Below are 20,181 nucleotides of genomic sequence, written 5' to 3' on the forward strand. Positions count from 1 at the left end.
GCATTGATTGGAGGTTATAAATGATAGTTTCAACAAGGTAATTCTCTCATTCGTGTCTCAATGTCAACAAAAAATTGGTTTAAAGAAGAAAATATTGATATAATATTGAGTGGCCTTCGTGTAGTCCAGATTTAAATCCCATTGAAAATTTATGGGGGATTTTAACAGCCATCGTTTATCAAAATGGGAAACAATATGAATCTGTAAATCAATTGAAAATTGCAATAATGGATACATGGGATGAAATTAAGAATGAACAATTAAAAAAGTAATAAACTCCATGCCTAACTGAATTTTTCAAGTAATTATAGCCGAAGGGGGTGAAACAAAATATTAAGTGTTTAAAATATATTTAAAATTTATTTTTTATGTAATTTTAGAAAGCGAATCTACACTTTGGTAACAAGCAAAAAGTGATAACTTCTATTATATTTCTTATAAGATAAAAAGCTTGAAAATGATATTTTTGTAATCGTCTTAAAACGTATAAAACTGTTTTCTAATAAAATACTTAAATAAATTTTGAAAAATCACAAAATTTGTGGTGTTCTTATACTTTTGTAACGGACTGTATATCTGGGAGGCAAGATGGCCGTCTACTACCTTGTCATAATACTGTAGAAGTAAAGTTGTTCTTTCCGACATCTACCGTCAACAGTGTAATACGTCCGTACATTTTCGGATATACTTTTCCAAGCACTTTTCGGATTTTCATACGCATGGGGAATTTGCAGCCACTACTTCACTCAACAAAAGTATGTCGTGATAAGAAGAAAAACGCAATGTTTCTCGGAGGAAACACGGCTCTAATTATAGTAAAAAAATAATTATTCAGTGTTATTAGACATCCTATAAATACTTTTAAACAGTTTAATTTGTTTATTTACCTTTGCTGGTAATCCTCGTTGTTAAATATTTCCGCCATTTTTTTCAACAAATTTCCCGTGAGTCAATGCGCGACGTTCACTGAGTCACGTGATGTTGTGAACGGGGCTTCAACGATTTTTACTTGGACTTAAACGTCAAACGTCTACTTCTGCTTACCGTACAAGTTTAACGTTTGAACTTGCGCCTCAACCCCTTTATTATTAGAATAATTTTATAAAAGACAATGAAGCAAAATTGAAAATAACGTTCACTCAGTATTATCATTTACAATTTTTTTATAAAACCCATTTCTACTATCAAAATTAAACTTTTTGTTAGGTATATTGCTATGGTGAATTATCGACCAACTGAAATTAAATTGAGTTTATATAACTTTTAAAAATATGAGTATTATTTCTACATTCGTATATAATCGATATACATCATTGAAATTGGAAACTGTTTATCCTGTCGCAGAAAACATATTTTTGGAATATATAAATTTTGAAACCATTAGAACTGTATCTATATTTTGACATAAAAATCTATTCTGCACTCGGAAAAATTGTTATACTGATTAATGCTGCACATTTTCAAAATATTATGGATTATTTCGTATTGTATAAAAATATTCCATTAATTTTATGCATTATTTTTTCATCTAATCCGAGTTCAACAGAGACCATAACCAGATAAAATTGCTATTTATTTAATTAGTAACTGTAGCTACTTTACCTAAGAGATATCTTTTAACAAAATGTAATACTGTATATCTATACAGTAGAGCATCGTTTAATCCGACTCAATTGGGGACTGGGGTTGGTCGGATAACTGAAAAAATGGATAACCGAAAAGTATGAAAAAATACATTATTAGTATAGTATATTAGTATATCCCATGTAATTAGTACATTAGTATATCGCTATTGATGCTACTTCGCGTTGAATTTTCATCGAAGTTAAGTCCAACAAAATTTTTTTCTAAAATAAAAATCGTCGCTATTGAATCGTTAAAAATTATTTCTTTATTTTGCACAAAATAAATAGAAAAATAAAAGAAAATAAAAAATTAAGCCTGGTTTAAATACTGGTCTCCCGTTCATGGTCGAGCTATGTTTCCAGCTAAAACACGCAATAATTTAACAAAAATAATATTAAAGTAGCGAAAACAGACAAATATTTTAGCGCCACATCACTAGCGGACATTTGAATTTGCCGACTAGAACGCGGTCGGTTAACCGATGTGACAGATGATCGGGGTCGGATTAATCGATGCTCTACTGTACTTAAATGAATATATAAAGCTATAGTGTTTGTTCGTTTACTAGAGATAATTTTGGGGCCTACGGAAACAATTTTTAATATTCTTTATTATTGGAAAGCTTATCCCTTCCACATAAACTATGCACGATTGTCATATTTAAATACAAAAATGCACCAAAAAGATGGCCTTCATCTTGTGTGGCGACATCCTACTTTCTCTGATTGTTGGTTCACAAGCAACTTACTTTGCTAACTTCTGGGCTTTTCTAAACTTACTATCGACTTTTCGGTTTTGATTCATGCACTTTAAGTAGTTGTTTATATGCTTTCTGTATATTGTCTTGGTTGTTTATTACTTATGATAATTTTTTTGTTATCAGATACAGTAATAAAAAGCAAATTATCTTCCCTTAAATAAAAGTAGTTTTGTAAGTAGGTGTACAGTGTTTTTATGTGTTTTACTATTAAACGTGACATAAGGTTATTTAATAATAAGAATTAGTCTTATGTTATCAGATATCTACCTACATAAATTGTGTTGTGTTAGTTACTTTCCAGGGTTACACATGGGCGATTGAGCTTTATCAATGATTACGTGTCTTAGAGAAAGTCACTATTTCCGATGTACTCTACGTAAACCTACCTTGAAACGTATATATCTCACTTCTTTATGTTGATTTTATCTTACAAACTTCTTAACCTTTGTGCTGAACTGGAACAAATTTCTCATACCTAGTCTCTCCTAGCCTGCGAGAAACATATACTACCCCAATAACGAGAACAACTCAACACTCGTTTCGTCTTCAAGAGAAATTTTTAATAAACGTCAGTATCTTACATATCATGATACACTATTCTTATTTTAAAACAATAACGGTATCACTACTTACAATTTACAAAATAGTTTGGACAATTTTTAATTTCAATACAACCCGATGGCATAATTTAAAAGCATGATAAAACATTACACTTTCCTACCCGTAATGTTACGTGACCACTACGTAAACCAACTTTTACATTTAACTTAATACAAACAAACCTCGGTTTTCGAACTTAATTCGTTACTAAAAATTGTTCGAAAACCGATTTATTCTGAAATTGAAACAATTTTTCCATAAGAAACAAAATAAAATGGATTAGTTTGTTCTCAATCACCAAAACAATAGACTTTTAATCGTTTTTAGCTGTATGTGAGGTCCCAAAAACGGGTTGACATTAAACATTTATATTAGAAAATTGTTAAAACGAAGTTAGAAAGAAAAATAAATTCTCCATTGTTAAAAAGAGATCAAAGATCGGATTAGTTGTGCTCCTCATATGAAACCGTAACGAGGAAAAAATGCTGTTGATGTAAAACAGAACGCGATAATTGTAAATTATTAATAATTGTAAACGAGCATCCTCCAGTAGAGATGGACCTTTGACAAGGTTTTCGTATAATTAGAACATAGAAATTTTGAAAAGGGGAAAGGTTAATGACAAAAAGGAACATCGCGTCAGGTTGTTATAATTATAAAACGTCACAGACTAGACAACAATGGGAGAAAAATATGAGCGTGAGTTCTAAAGTTCCATCAACACTTCTCATCCAGAGTTAATGGATGGTGTCAAGTAGATTCTTCGAAGCAGGTCTTTCTTGTGAGTCGAACAGGAGTCGTTTTTCGCTTAGGAATAGACAGATCAATCGGGGAGCGGGAAAGAGGGGTGTAGAACCAATCAGGTAGACAAAAAAGAAAAAAACGAAGATTGATAAGGCCGATTTTGAAGGACATGGGAGGACTCTTCGAGAGGCTTCAGAAGACACAAGACGTGTGCGCCAACGTGTGTCCATCGAGAAGTCCTCCGACATCAGCCTGTGAGTCTCCTCACCTGCCGCTACCTCGAGGCTTACCTTCAAGCTACTTTAGGAAAAGCACCCTTGAGACTTGGATCCTTTGAACCTTCAATTGTTTAAAGAACTCTGTGCTTTGTGTAAGTTGTTTTATGCTTGAATAAACGGGGTTTTTGTGAGATACTTGTCATCTATGTCTCCTCCACCACACCCGCACACAAACGACCCTAGACCATCCAGTCAAGGGATTAACAGTTCCCCCTAGAAGTTGACAAACTTACACGTATTTCATACATAAAAATGCATACAAATGCAATGTAATATATTTTCTATATCTATATTTGAATGTATTCTATATACAGTATGTATCAGAAGCAAAATGCCCTGTCAACGCCAACCAAAACCTAAACTAACACATTACAATGAAGCACTATAAATACATTCAACTCTTACTACCTGAATGAAATATAACAAAATCTATCAAAACAGGAAACAAATATCAATTAATGTGGTTTTTATGAATTAACAAGCGACGTGAGCTCGGTGTTTCTTAGATTTTTAAAGCAGTGTGGAATTGAATGAGGGTGGTAAAAACAACTGTCTTAGTAACTAAAACATGCATTTATTGACCCGAGTGTTTATAATAATGAAACTGAATAGCAAAAAACTTTCATGCTAGCCAGTCAAAAATAAAAAATCATTTTTGTTCCATTGCATAACTTTGAAGATCCAAATTTTCCAAAAGTATAGAGCACCAGTTTATAGATCTACATGATTTACGTTGTTTAGGTGTTAGTCCAGATGTTTCAATGGGTTTAAAAACTTCACCGTGTAGCAGCGATGTGTATTTCTACATACTTAACCCATCAAATTAAGAATTTAGGGGAGAGATCCTTTAAAAAATCGGACATTTAAGGAGAAAGAATCTGTTTATCCTCTGTGTCAGACGTCATTTTTGTTCTGCCGTATTATAAAGGTTTTTCAGTATTTTTAATGTTAACTTTATCCACTCGGTCAACAACAATGAATTTAATTCTGTCGATTATGACCACCCATACGTGACATGTTTGCTCACGGGAATGCGACATTCGACCGACCTTTCTTCCCAAACAGCTGTTACAAAGATTGAGCTTCCAGTTGTGAAGCCCGAGCGATACTCGAGCTCGTGTGTTTTTGATATCATAAAAATGTCAAATCAGGGGAACAAGCTTTTGATTCTGATGCTCGTAGAAATTGGAAGGATACTTTAAATCGGGAAATATTAAAGCTATTAATCGAGAGAAAAATGTTCTTTTTTTAACCTTAAAAGGAGATGCAGCGCTGATATTATGTATCAGACTTATAAGAATTCGAAACAATTGAATACGAGCAGAGGTTTCAAGTTGCAATTAAATTCCCTTGATCGGAATAAAACACAGTGTCGAATTTAAACCTTTGATAGCTCGAAATGGTCGGTCGTCTGCCTAGAGACAGGAAACCGACCAATCAGGAGCTGGAGATCCAGGGGAGAAAGATCTTATAAAAACCTGGATCTCAAGGGCAAAGCAGACTTGTCTCTGCCTCCCCTTGTGAAGACTTTTCTCTGCCTCCCCTTGTGAAGACTTCTCCCAACTTCTGTCCGTGTCAACCACTGTTCAGACTTTCCCTAGCTAACAACTATAATCAACTGTCCAGACTTTTCCCTGCCTCTACAAGTGGACACCATCTGATTGAACTTCGGGCTTTCACCATTCGTCACAACCTCCCACGGTCGAGCATCAACTGTCTGCCCCGGGGCCAACAACCGAACCATCAAGAGCAACCAGAAGACAAGATATGCAAGACACACTAGATTGTAAGACTTAGTGTAAATAAACGGGTTTGTTTGTCACTGCAGCTATTTGCCTCACTTTCCTTCACCCCACATACGATAAGTCCTGACATTTGGAAATCTCGAATTCGGCAACCTCACAAGTTAGGCTAGGCTTAGTTCTTTGCTCTTTTCATAACACTGTTCGGGAAGAAAGACTGTCTGATAAAGTTGATAATGTTAAGCTTAGGTAATAAATAAACTCCCTTTCTCACTGTCTTTAGTTTTCCGGGAACATTTGGAAGGGAGAAAAATTTCCCTCTCCAACTTTGCCATGAAGAGGATGAAGCGGCCGTTTATCATACAAGCAAATATTTCCCGAAACCTCAGATGGTAATAACTCTTTCGTTTTCTTTTTTTACACATCTTATTCTCGTATCTTAACTTACTGTTTTTCGACATGCCAAAAGATGTACTTTGATCACATGCATACACAGACAAACACAATATCATTGTACAGGAAGATATACACCATTTAACCTATTCAAATTTTCGACACAATGAAACAACCCGAACGCTCGCTTCCCACAAATCCAACCCCTGGGTCCTTGTCCCGGGAAGTGACAACTCCAATTTTAAAGATTAATGAGATGATATTTTAAAGTGTTTTAATGTTGACTTTTTTAACATTAATTTTGGTCTCTGTCGATTACAGAAAAATAAAATTTCACAGATTATCATCAAAATTTGAGTAATTACTTACCTAGCTCTTTTAATAACAACAATAGTTTTATAGAATTAAATTTTTTAATAGAAAGGCAAAGAAGGTGCATTGTCAGCGTCAGTTCTTAAATACTGCTTATTATTCCGATGTCATTCTTTCGTATCTAAAGGATTCCCAGTAGAATTTATCGAATATTGACACCATATGTACTTCCAGTGAACGGTTCGACTATTTCCATTATAATTCCTCTGTATAACTGTTTTTTCTTCAAAACATTCTACAGAAATTAACAAACCATTACGGTGGATGAGGCTTAGTTTATAGCAGAAATTGTGGAAAATAGAAATGTAATAAATCATCATTACCATGAAGTTTATAATTTTATGTTTTCACCTTTAGTCAAAATTAAAATACAGAGTATTTGCTTCTCAAATTGTTTAAATGTAAGATGTAATTTGAGCGTCACGAATACAAGTAGTTGATGGATTCTCCCTTAAAACTGTAGATCGGGGATGGCGATCTTTTGAGTTCGCATGCCATATAATGAGGGTAATTATATTTTAAAATATTTGTCTATGGTTTCTCCCGATGTACCACCTTTGGCAAGCCAACCTTACAGTAAATTCTCAAAGACACCAGAGCAAACACACACAAAAAAAAAGTTACTCGAAACGAGATTGTTAACTTAATTGAAGTTGAATAGCATTTTATAGTCGTTATCACCTTCTGTAATTGAAAAGACTTACCATAATTAAGCTAGTGTTTATATAAAATCGGTATTTTATTAAAGTGTCAAGAAAACTTGATTTATTAAGTTAGAAGACTCTTGATAATCCGGTCTTACTTAATGACCGGATTATCAACAGTCTATTGACTCAATAAATCAGTAGACTCATTTTCCGTTTTGGTTTCAAATTCAGGTTCTGCGGAGTTGTTACTGCAATCAAATTAACAGAATCTCGTGTCTGCAGCTGGGATTTTGCCATTGTTTTCTGTGTTGTATCTTCGCTTTTCTCTTTCTTATCACCACTGGAATAGTCTTTTTGTTGTTGTTCGAAGCATCGTCTCTGTGCATCTTGCTGAGAATTTACATCAGCCATTCGGCGATTCTTATATGTTCCTGTGGAAGATTTCAATTGCCGAACACGAGGATTAGAAGCTTGCAACGTGGAAGATTGTCCATAATGAAACTGTAATAATGGCTGAAAATTTGGACTAAAATCGGGTGCAGGAAATCTAAAATGATCGAAAATTAGAACATGAATTGTTCCTCATATCAGCCTTTTGATGCGTTGTTTCCGAATTGAAACTATTTAGAGAGGAAATTTTGAAAATAGTAGTTTCGATTTGTTGATGGCACAGGGAGTCGTAGTTGAGGCACAAACAATAATCTGTGTTTCTGTTGATTTTTTGCGCTCACATAGCTCCTCTGGTCTTCATGTTGAAAATTGGGACGAACAGAAGAATCCGGATTTGCTAATACGTGCCCGAAGTCATTGTTGTTATTATCCCACAGCAAATAAGAATTCGTTTATTCTGCGCGCTTAAGACAAACTTCAAGATTTAAAAAATCACATAATTAAAAATTACATCCGAGCATTGTAACGTTGTTACAATAAATAAAACTTTTCTAGTAATTACATTCAATAATAGTTCAATGAATAAACGGTGTGTTATATAAATACGGATAGTTTAGTTACTGAACGCATATTTGATGTTTATTTTTAAGCCTCTAATCTATATCGGTATCAGATGGAGGAAAGAACAGTGCGCAGAGAAAAACACAACTCTCCATTTATAAATTTCAAAAATTTATTTGTTTCTCAGGTATATTTAATAAGAAAAAACACTGATGATAAAGTTGAGGCGAAGACACACGGTAACAGACAAATAGTCAAATTTACATCATCTTGTTGGCCAAAGCCCTCAGGAATTAGCATCCGCGAAAGCCAATAACAATAAACGGCGACAAGCGTGTAAACAATTACAAACAGTCATTATTCTTATATTTAAGAATAAATGCAAATGGAGTCAAAATCATAACGGTAAAATGTTTAAAAAGTACATTAAAACCTTCGTGGACATTAACCGAAGTCTTGATCAATTGGAAGAACTTCTCTGTATATTTGAAAAAAAATTTAAGTTAATATATAGCTATATAAAAAGATATAAAAAAAAAGGTTACGACGAAAAATTGGCAGTACATATGAGTAATTGACTATAAAAATTGCCTCCGTGTCTATCGATAAGGCATTTAAAAAATCTATTGAAGGCCTTCAGGCAAGAACACGTTAACGTAGTTTTTCTAGTTTTTGGACAAAAATCACTAAATTTTTGATTTTTCCCGGTAATTGGGACAGGTCGCGAGTAAATAACTCTAATTGAGGCTGACAGGTACGAGTAATTAATGGGCAGATGACTTCCAGACTCGTGACCGACGTAAGTAGAAATTGAACAACAAACGGAGTTAACACGTTTTTGCCTTAAGGTCTTCAACTATTCTCTACTTTCCGGAAGAGAAAATAAATAATACAAAAGAACCCTTACTTTCGAAAGCCATTGTTGGCGTTTATGTTTACACAACAATGCTTTCATATTTATTTCTATCGCATTCATCCTCTCCATAAAAAAAGATAAGTGAGCTCCGTTTATCTTGCGGACGTAGACATCTATGAAAATACATAAAATTATCTAAAAATGCAAGAAACAATGGTAAATCTCGAGAATTACTTACAGCTTTTTAGAATTAATTTCAGTTTGAACCTATAAAATACTTTTCTAGAATTACAACAACAGCATAGTGTCAGTGTCAGAAGTAAGATAGTTGCTATTAAACTTGTGACGGGATTTCGGTCATGATTCCGAGGTTCCCAATAGCATTTATCTAATCTTAAGACCATGTGCGCATCGAACGATTGGTCGACTATCTCCATAATAATTCCCCTGATGCTGTATCTATCTATCGATATGATCTATGGAAATAGACAAAACATCGGATAAGATAAACAAATGGAAATTTCGCAAAAAAAATAAATAAAGCATAAAGGTGCCTTGGGTATGGACATCACGCGAATAGCTGCCCATCAAGCAAACGTGTTTGCAGTCATTGTGGCAGAGACCACCTCTTCAGAATATGTGATCATAAAGAAGTTCCACCTGTATGTGCTAACTGCACGAGAGAGCGCAGAGACAGCATAGATCATAACACAATGGACAAGCACTGCCCCATTTATTTAAAGATCGTAACCCAGGCTATGGCTAGAACGGAATACGCGGCTTGAGGTCTCTCTCATGCTTGCGTGTGTTTCTGTTGTTTCTTTGCTGCTCTGTTCTTGAAATTCTGATTTCTGACCCTGTTCGGTTGCGATGGAGGTGCCATACAACACTTATACTGTCTTTCGCGTCGCTCCCGACTTGTGGATGCCTTGTATTTAGTCAAACTGTGGGATTCGTGATACTTTGCACGCGAAATTAGTGCGCGGTTATCCATGTTACTACTTTGTATATGCGTGCAAACTTTGTCGCGTGAGCTTTTGGACTGTGTCCACTCTCCACTTTATGTATTTATGTTTGTTTTGTGACTGTCCGCATCGCGACTGTTCTGATATCTGTCTTATCGTGAGGCTGTCCTCTATCGATACGTGGAATTCTGTATGTTGCTTTCATTGTGATACAGGAGCAATTTTGTAACTATTTAAAAAATTTATTTTGTATACTAGTACTTTCTACATATTAACAGGACTTCATCCACGATTTCCAGTATAATAAGTCCTGTTAATATATCAATCAATCAATCTTTATTATTTGATATAACTTTTGTTATTAATATATAGAAAGTACTAGTATATAAAATAAATTTTAAATAGAATTAAAAAAGGACACAAAAGGCATAATTAATTTTGTAAATTTTTTGGGTGTTACTTTTATCTGTGATATCCAGGTAGTGCTAAATGCGGGACCTGGACGTTGTACTCACTTTTTTTGTACAATAAATCATAATGAATGAATGAAATGAACTTTAAAATCCGTGCACGGATATCAGACATCATTCTCCAACCGCGTTAGTGTTTTAGTAATGCAGTGTTGGACGGAGGATACCTGTATATATTTTTATGGAGGAAAACAGTACCTGAACGTTTTCGCTTAATCTTTGAAATTCGCGAGTGGAAGAAAGCCAGTTACGGAAGTCACGTCTAAGGCGAGGAAATTCGCTCAACATGTGCTGAAATCTTCTGTCTTCATCTCTTCTTCTATTCTAAGAAATGAATCGATTTAAAAAACAGACGATGTAATTAATGAAAGAAACTCTTAACTTAATTATATTTGAATTAATTGAATTTGTGTGATAACGCTAACGAAATTTTACCTGATATTGTGCACTTATCCTTGCACGTAAGACATCGATGTACTCCTTTATATTGTCTGCAAACAAAAAAAAAATTATGACTAGGACTAGTCTCCAGACTACCGAAAACTACTCCAGAAACGGAAACGGAAAAGTGACGTCACTTCCAGTCTGTAGCTCTACCAAAGCTAGTGTATGAAAAATTCATCTTTTCCGTTTCCGTTCGACTTTTCGTCATGTTTTGACGAATAGAAAAACAATTTGCTCTTGTTACGTCTCGTTATATGGGAGGACAGGGAGTTCTAGTCTACCGTGTGACTCCACGCGTGATGGATGATGGAATAGTTGTTCTAGCCAGATGACGACATTTCTTACCGTAGCTGAGTAGCGTAGTCTGCAGCGTGACAAGTGATTTTCCGAGTGCCATATGCAGTAGCGCGTTATTCTATGGAGAAAAAGTGCAATTGCCTGGGGTCCCCCACCTGCAAGGGACCCAAACCAATCTTTTACAAACTCATTATTGTAGTAAGAATATCGAAAATTTAAATTTCTGCCATATCTTTGGTGGAATTTTTGGGGTGGAATCTCCCACTAATATACTGCGCTACAGTATATTACTGAAAGATTCCACCCCAAAATTTCCACCAAAGAAAACTGAAGTCAACACTATACGTGGGCCCTATTTCAATTTTTTGACTCCCTCTGAAGGCATAACAAATTAAAAATTAAAACTTAAATTTAAGTATGCTTACCGATTATTTATTTTTTATTGTTTCTTCTGTTTACCATTAAACATTTTAATATTTAAAATTCTATGTTGTATATTCATATGCAAACATTGGACAATTTTTAAATGATGTAACGTAAAAAGGTTTCTTACTACACCAACAACACGCAATTGTTCTGTTAAAAGGTTGTACTTACCATAAGCCCTTACGACTGTCATTCCAACTCTGTAACATCGATTGAGTCGACAATAGGAACAATGCAATATATCTTCGTCGGTAGAACAGTTACCAGTATTCTTGCAACAAACTGGGTCATAAAAGGATCTTACACAACTTGCAAAAAATGTCTGGCATAGTTGACAAGCAATTCCTATAGTGTCTGGTCTTTCCTGCAAACATACTGGACATACCTTGAAACACGAGCAAGTTGAAACAGTACTCTTAAAATGTTCGTTTCCAGCTGGAAAGGATAATTAATTATTTATTCATAAAGACAATCGTGTGGAAATTGCAGCATACTTACATCCGACAGGTGTAAAATCTCTATTCCATTGCTTTTCCATCATTTAAAAAATGTCGAGGAAGTCTTGAAAATCACGGGAGCCGAAGGAAATTCATAAAGTGACTTTTTAAATACGTACGAATTTAAGAAAGGCACAAAAATATCTGAATTTCACGAAGCAATTTAAATATTTTTAATTAAAACTTACGAAATGAATTAAAATCCTAAATAGAAATCGCTTCGAAAACAGCTTAAAACCTTTGACAGAGTGAGACATCACGTCTTCCATACTTATAAAAGTGCTGTCGAAGGTTATGCCGCTGCACCAATATGCAAATTTGGCATCTTCGATATTAATTAATTTGAATATAAATTATTAAATCGTAAATAATATTTAAGGAATTTTAATCGTCGATTTATATAATGTTTCAACAATTAAAGAAATGCCTTTTTGTTTAGTATCACGATTTCCATTTCGAGATGCAATTCGGGACGTCACAGATCATTGTCGTGCAGCAGAAACATGAACTAAAGTCGCGTATTGTAAGTGCCGTAAGCAGGGTTTAGTTACTATTAAACTTGTACTCTAAAATAAAATATAAAATAATATAACTCACACACTTTGAATGTTAACAGGTCTCACGGTACATCAAAGGTGAATTCGACTTTGTGCCATGCGGATGTCAAGTTTGATGCACGTGTCTGCAGACATTTGCGGAAATATGGGAGGTGGCAATTTTCTCCTGTTTTAGCGATTGAATTGGTAGTCGAATTTCATTTTACTGAAGAAAAGTGGTTTAATGAATCCGAAAACACTTAAAAAGTAAGGTGTTAGTAGATTTATGTGGCGTGTAGGGACCGATTGATTAGTATTAGAGAACGGAATTAGACAGATGACCGGCATGACTCTGCTGTGAACTGAAAAAGTATGATGTACAAGGGCAAGACACTACGAAAATCGAGAGCATGTTCTTTAAATTAAATAAAGCCCACCAGTGGCCAAGCGGTTCTGTTCCGTGAACACAGAGTTCGGTCATGGGTTCGCGCTCGCCAGGACTGGCTGGCCATGTGCAGTTTTCGGCTTTTCTCCACGTCTGTAACGCCTGAATCGGGGCGAATTACCCTTAAAAAGACCTCCCGGAAGGCATTCTTTTAGGCAGATCGCCCTTGCGTTGCCGTAACTTAACAAACAGTCAGATGTGTATGGGAACAAGTTAATAATGGTGAATTTCATCACCTATGAACTACAAGCGGATGAAGAGATATTTCGAGAACACACGTGAATGACAATAAATACTTTCCATTGTACTGTAAAGATACAAGTGCCGGAAGAAGAAATTATTGTCGAAGTCCTTTTTAATTGCAAGACTTTATTTCGTTATTTTATTCGTAGATGCCAATTATTTTTTAAAATTTACGATAGAAATGTGAGAAAAATTAAAACTCCCCACAATCTCATCGTTGTTTATTCTATTGCATCTAATGAGAAATTCCAGCAGAGAGTTGCTTAACTATCCCGGCGAGATTTAAAACTGACACACCATCCCTAATATATCCCCACCCGTCGACCTTTAACCGTCAAAATTTAATATCATCAATTTCTCTAATACAGAAACCTCCTTGCCAAGTTTCAAAAAATTCGACAAAAAGCACAGGAGTTATTAAGATTTGAAGTTGGTAAACAAAACCGTCCCAAATACATACACTAACGATAATTGTTTATTGTTAAAGGCAATTTTTAATGTATTTACTTTAAAATATATGCTCTTCACCTCAAATTAGTAGTGGCTTGCCCCTGTAAATCATACTTTTCCAGTTAACAAGGAGTCATGCTAATTATCTATCTAACTCCGTTCGGGGAAGAAATTTTGAATGGTAGAAATAGGAACCACCAGTAACCGAGTGGTAAAAACCGCAGAAAACTGGTAGTTGGTTGGGGGTTCCAGTTTTGTCGCATTGCCAATGGGTTGGCCACTTGAAGTTTTCTTGGTTTGCTTCACTAAACAGGGGCTAGTTTCCTTCAGACTGTCTTCCTCCCTCATCTGCTCTGCCTGACTCGTGCCTACTATTTTGCTGCGTGAAATATAGTAAGCCCTTTCTTATCTTTAATTCTTGAAATATTTTACATTATAGCTGAGGATTGGATAAACAAAAATAGCCTGAAACGGGTAATTGCGTTAATGAGGCATTGTTTCTATGAAGTTTTGGTAGTTAGAAGTCCATAATCGAGATACGTCTGGTGGCATTCAGAATTGATCAAACTTTTACTCGTGAATAGGTTTACAATTTCGTTAAAAACTCACCAATACCCCCAAAATATATGTCTTTTCTCAGATAATTAAGAACGATCGGTTCTACAATTTGCAAAGGGTTTACAACACGCAAGTAATACACACATAAACAGTTCAATCTATTACCCATGCATAAATGTAGGTTTACAGCACCCGTTGACTAATTTATAAATTAAACAATACAAAGTAATATTTAATTTTTAAAATAAATTTATTGTACTGTACAAAACTATTTTGAATTCACCGTGACTATTTACTGAATACATATTTACACTGGAGGAAAGAAATGCTCGAACATAAACTCAACTCCCTATTCTAAGTTTAAAAGAATTACTCGTTTGTCAGGTACAATTAATAAGAAACAACTATGAAAATGTAGCTACAGTTTACTCCCCTTATAAAATGAAAACACACAGTTACAAGTGAATAGTTAAAGCAATCATCATCATCGTCAGCACGTAAAAATCTGAAAAATTTCATTACTTTTAGGATTTAAGAATTAATAAATGTAAATCAAGTCAAAATCTTACCAATCGAGACATTAAGGAAGTTCAACAAAAACGTTGTAGAGATTAACTCGAGTCTTGCTCAATTCGAAGTATTGATCTATACGTCCGAGGGGAGAGAAAAACGGTTAAAGTTAACGGTTGAAGTAGAGAATACAGCTGACCCTTGATAATCCGACATGCTCAGTAGTCCGAGTCGTTACGTGTCTGCTTGCACAGAAGGATGTCGCGACACGAATCTCCCCACCCAATTCTTACACGATGACACACATTTCTTGTGTTTTCCGTCAGCAGTTCTGTACGTACTGTATTTACATTTATTGGCTTCCATATTTCTTTTAATAAACATGTTTTAGTTAACCGAAATGGGTGTTTCATTTCCGTATTAACCTAGGCAGCATTTTACTCATAAAATGTAGGAATATTGTAGGCTACTGCTAGCAAAACAATGCCAAATATGTAATCACTTTTGGTAATCCGACACACCTTTGGTCCCATACCTGTCGGACAATCAAGGGTCGGTTGTAGTTAAAGAAGTCTTTAACTATTCTCTACTTCAAGGCACGAAAGAAGAAGAAGAAATACAAAGAATTCTTACTTTCGAAAGCCATTGTTGGCGTTTGTATTGGCACAATACTTTTTTCATACTTATTTCTATCAAATTTAACATCCTCGTGTATGAGGCTACTTCATCTTCGTCTACATTGCAAACGTCGACATCTATGTGGAATGAATAAAACTTTTCAGGAGCGCAAAAAACTATGGAAAATCTCAAGAATTACCTACAGTCTTTAAGAATTAATTTCAGCTTCATCTCATAAAATTCTTCTCTATAATAACGACGACGCATGAATCTCAGCGTAAGAAGCAAAATACCTCCAATTAACTCTGTAATAGGATTGAAACCGTGAATCCAAGGATCCCAATAGAATTTATAGAATTTAAGTACCATATGCGCCTCCATCGATCGTTCGACTATTTCCATAATAATTCCCCTGAGGTGGTACCTGTCTTTCGATATGATCTGTTGAAGTAAAGAAAACACAAGGTGCAAATGTCCGAAAATTTGTATATTTATGGAGGAAAACAGCAGTTATTACTTGAACGTTTAAGCTTAACCTCTGAAATTCGGGGGTCGAAGAAAGCCAAATAGAAAAGTCACGTCTAAGGCGAGGAAATTCGTTCAACATAAGCTGAAATCTTCTATTTTCGTCACTTCTTTTATTCTAAAGGAAACAATCGATTCAACAAAAAGAAAAATTAATTTATTAAAAATTGTGTTAAAACACTAACGAAATTTTACCTGAAACTCTGCATACATTCTTGATTTTATGTCATCAATGTAATTATCGAAATCGTCTGCAAAGAGGAAAAAATATTAACACTACGACTAGTTTCCCCATCACCGGAAACTACGTCAGAAACGGAAAATGACGTCACTTCCTGTCCAGAAGTTTTCGTTTACCACACTGCGGTGGGAAACAGAGGATGAAAAATTCACCTTTGCTGTTTCCCGTTAGACGATTCGTCGTGTTTTTATCCATAAAAAAAAAAACAATTTTCTCTTGTTACGTCTTGATTATCGAAGGATGAAAATGACAGAATATTACAAAAGAGCGGGACGCAGTGAGGAATTAAAATTTTTTGGAAGAAATCAGGAGAGGTGTATTATTTCCTTTGTAATAAAATAGACAATATAAAAATGTCAAGTCTGAAGAAGACAATGAGCAAGACTAACGTGGCATGCGCATATTGCGACGACAGATTTTTCGGTTAATGTTACCTTAGGTGCCAAGATGACGGCTCGTCTCTGATTCCAGCAAGGAAACAGTGGGACGCACGTTCTAACCTAACCTAACCTATTCTAATAATTGGTTGCTAATAATTATGGTAATCTATTAGAATAGGTTAGGTTAGAATGTGCCTCCACTGTTTCCTTGCTGGAATCAGAGACGAGCCGTCATCTTGGCACCTAAGGTAACATTAACCGATTTTTCTTCATCTTTTATTCCCACCCCATTCTGTATACAATTCATCATCACCACTGCTTCCCTTATCCATTTGCGCAATCGTACGTACAATAAATATCAATTAACAATAGAATACAGTAGTGAACCGAAAATCGGAATCAATTGGGGACTGCGGTTGTTCAGATTAGGGATTTGTTCCGATTACGGATTATGTAGGAAAAAATATATTAACCTGTCCGATGTTCAAATTTTTTCCGTTGCGTGTCGCTTCGTGTTGAATTTTCGTCGATTTTAAGCCTAACAAAAATTTTTATAATAATAATCGAGGCTATCGTATCGTTAAAAATTATTTCTGCATTTTGTACAAACAAAATAAATATATTGAAGAATATAAAAACATGAAAATTATACTTTAGAAGTAAATTTAGTATCAAAAACGTTCGATTCAGCACGACACAGTCCGACTGAAAATCGTGCCGATTACCGGCGATTCCGATTACCGGGGTTCCAATTTACGAGTCTCTACTGTATTCCAAAATAAATGAATTACTTTGTATGCCCAAACACTTGAATGACCTCTCCTCCCCGTGTCAGCATTCAATACCCTCTCCCATCTCGAAGTCGTTACAATAAATGCACGCCGCCTAATGGGGTCTACACTCTACAATCGAATTTTCTCGACATTTTGGCATTGCAAAAATAAAATACTAAACAGTAATTTTCCCATTTCCGCTTAAATTTGACTATGAAATTTGTATTTTTTGTGTCTATCGTTTGGTAACGTGAATGGATTTTACTACACCACAATGCAATTGTTCTTAAAAATGGATCTACATACCGTAAGTACTTATCACTGTCAATCCAACTGCGTAACTACGATTCAAGTGACAATAGTAACAACGTATTATACCGCCGTCGTGAAAGCAGTTACCCGTATTCCCGGAACAAACTGGATCATAAAAGTTTCTTACACAGCTTTCAAAAAATACTGCACAAAATTCACAGGCATTCTCTCCTGTGCGTAGTGTTAGAAGTTTACACAATGGACATGTCGTCAAGCTTACGTCACTACAACTACTGTCATAACTCTGCGAATCTTCGTATTCAGCTGGAAAGGATAATTAATTATTTATCCATAAAGACAATTGTGTGCAATGTGCAGCATACTTACAACTGTCATCAGTAAAATCGCTATTTGATTGCTCTTCCATCATTTAAAAATGGCAAGACAGTTTTCGAAAGTTGAGGAATATGATAAAAATTTACAAAACGCCTGCCTTTAAAATTATAAAACCTTATTAATTGAAGAATGTCTGAATTTCAAGAAGTACTTTATAATTTAAAATCGCAAATAAAAACTGCTCTTGAAAGTCTTTGACTTAACGTGAAACGTCGTCTCTTCCATATTCATAAAAGTGCTGTTGAAGTGTTTACGCCACTGTAATAATATGCAAATATTGTCAGCACCGATATTTATTTATTTGAATGTAAATTATTATTTCGTGAATAATTTCGAGGGATTTTACTTGTCGATTTATATAATTTTGAGGAATTAAACCAGTGTCTTTTTGTTTTGTGTTGCTTTTGCCACTTCGTTATTACACAGAAAACGTCGTGTTCATGTATGCGAGTTTTCTGTTACTCATTATGGAAAAGTAAAGTTCTACATTTAAAAGATTATTTAAGATCATAAACGAAATGTTTTTCGTGGGTTTCAAAATAGAAACACTCATGCAGCTTGAGAGACTTGCTTTTCCTCTAGTGAGACAATTGAAAAACACGAGAATATTTGTGAACGGTCGTATAAATTGTGAAAAATCTCACAGGTAAATCTTCTTGTTCTTTTGTTACCTTATTTACTTTACACACATTACATAATATTGCTTTGAAATTTATATTTAAAACATTCATTTTTACCTTTCCGGCTGTTATGTATAACAGAGGGAAAGTATGGCGATCGGTCAAAAATCACCCTCGAAGTATTTTACATTTTTGGACTTTGGACACCTTGAAGTGTCAAAATTAACCTTTTTGCCATTTTATAATAGTGAAAGAATAAAAAGTTTTTGAATGGTTAATGTTACCTATTGTTCCAAAATGGCGGCTCGTCTCTGTTTCAAGGGAACAGAAGAAAGAAAACAGTGGGGACGCACGTTCTAACCTAACCTAACCTATCTAATAAATTACCATAATTATTACCAACCAAATTATTAGAATAGGTTAGGTTAGAACGTGCGTCCCCACTGTTTTCTTTCTTCTGTTCCCTTGAAACAGAGACGAGCCGCCATTTTGGAACCATAGGTAACATCAACCGAATTTTTTAAAAATAAAATATGATAAGAAATGGCTCCACCAAAATTTTAAATGTTGCCAGTAAAGTTGAGCAACTCGTTTTGTTCTTACATGTACTGTACATAGATACATTTAGTTTAATAGTTTTATTAGGGACAATTAAATCACGGTTACAACTCTTCCTATATAATTGAAATTTTATAAATACGTCGTATTTGTTTGAAACGTTAGAAATAAATTTTTATTTATAATATAGTTTTCTTGACGTCATAATAGACGGTTGTACGAGTAAAAATGGGACTCACCAGTGGCCCATTGTGGATAAAACTACCGAATACTTGTATGTGGTTGTGGTTTTCTGCCTGGCCAACCGGCTGGCCAAGTGCAGTTTTTCGGGTTTTCTTCGTGTTTGTAACACGTACGTAGGAGCAAATTTTCCTTTAAAAGCCTTTCCGGTGGCATTCCCTGTGGTAGATCACACACGTAGGCCCATGCGTTCTCGTATACAAATTATCCAATTCAAGTAAAATTCCAGTAATGAGTTGCTTAACTTTCCCGGCAACATTTGGTGGTGCCATGTATTATGAAATTTTATTTTGAAACTTTTCATATTTTTAACTTATAAAATGGCAAAAAGCTCAATTTTGAGGGCAGGGACGGATTATATGTGTAAAATCACCAAAATTTAATAGCGTTGATCCCCCTCCGTGCAAAATTTCAGAAATTTTCGTCCAAAATCACAGGAGTTAAGTTTCAAAGAGGGGTGAACAAAATCGTGCCCCCACACTCACACTAACATCCATACATACAGGAATTACCCCTGAATCTTTTCGCTTTGTAGTCTTCTATTTTGTTTCTTTTGATGTGGTCCTCTGTTTTTAATATTTTTTCTTATTATGACGTCATTGATATTCTGACGTCATTGAAAAGTGTAATGTAAAATTGAGATTTTTTTGTGTTAATGCTAGCACTGTGTACTAGAAAGAAAGTATTTATTATTAAAATTACCAAATATTTTTTTATATATAAGTAACAGAAAATCTACCGTTTTTCTCGTGTCTTTTATTTTTAAAA

At 34.8% G+C, this 20,181-nt stretch overlaps 2 protein-coding genes and 1 long non-coding RNA gene across 3 annotated transcripts in view; 1 reads left to right on the forward strand and 2 right to left on the reverse strand.

Moving 5' to 3' along the window:
* The window catches only part of LOC136986890 (uncharacterized), a 77,844-nt gene extending 68,577 nt beyond the window's left edge, over window positions 1-9,267 (reverse strand). The window contains exon 1 of the long non-coding RNA XR_010882551.1: window positions 9,208-9,267. This is a non-coding gene — a long non-coding RNA (uncharacterized lncRNA). The remainder of the gene's footprint in view (window positions 1-9,207) is intronic.
* LOC136986888 (uncharacterized) overlaps window positions 1-20,181 on the forward strand; it is a 199,693-nt gene that overhangs the window by 175,211 nt on the left and 4,301 nt on the right. The window lies entirely within an intron of this gene.
* LOC136986856 (uncharacterized) lies at window positions 14,791-18,026 on the reverse strand. The gene is made up of 8 exons (XM_067284483.1): window positions 17,987-18,026; window positions 17,654-17,923; window positions 16,149-16,204; window positions 15,946-16,071; window positions 15,632-15,869; window positions 15,444-15,565; window positions 14,870-14,945; window positions 14,791-14,805 (listed from the first exon to the last, which is right to left on the reverse strand). The coding sequence occupies exons 1-7, from the start codon at window positions 18,024-18,026 to the stop codon at window positions 14,928-14,930; spliced, it is 870 nt and encodes a 289-aa protein (XP_067140584.1). The 3' UTR covers window positions 14,791-14,805; window positions 14,870-14,927.

Source organism: Centruroides vittatus, unplaced genomic scaffold (assembly GCF_030686945.1).
Source record: "Centruroides vittatus isolate TY-2023 unplaced genomic scaffold, ASM3068694v2 scaffold_1209, whole genome shotgun sequence".
Taxonomy (NCBI): Eukaryota; Metazoa; Arthropoda; class Arachnida; order Scorpiones; family Buthidae; genus Centruroides; species Centruroides vittatus.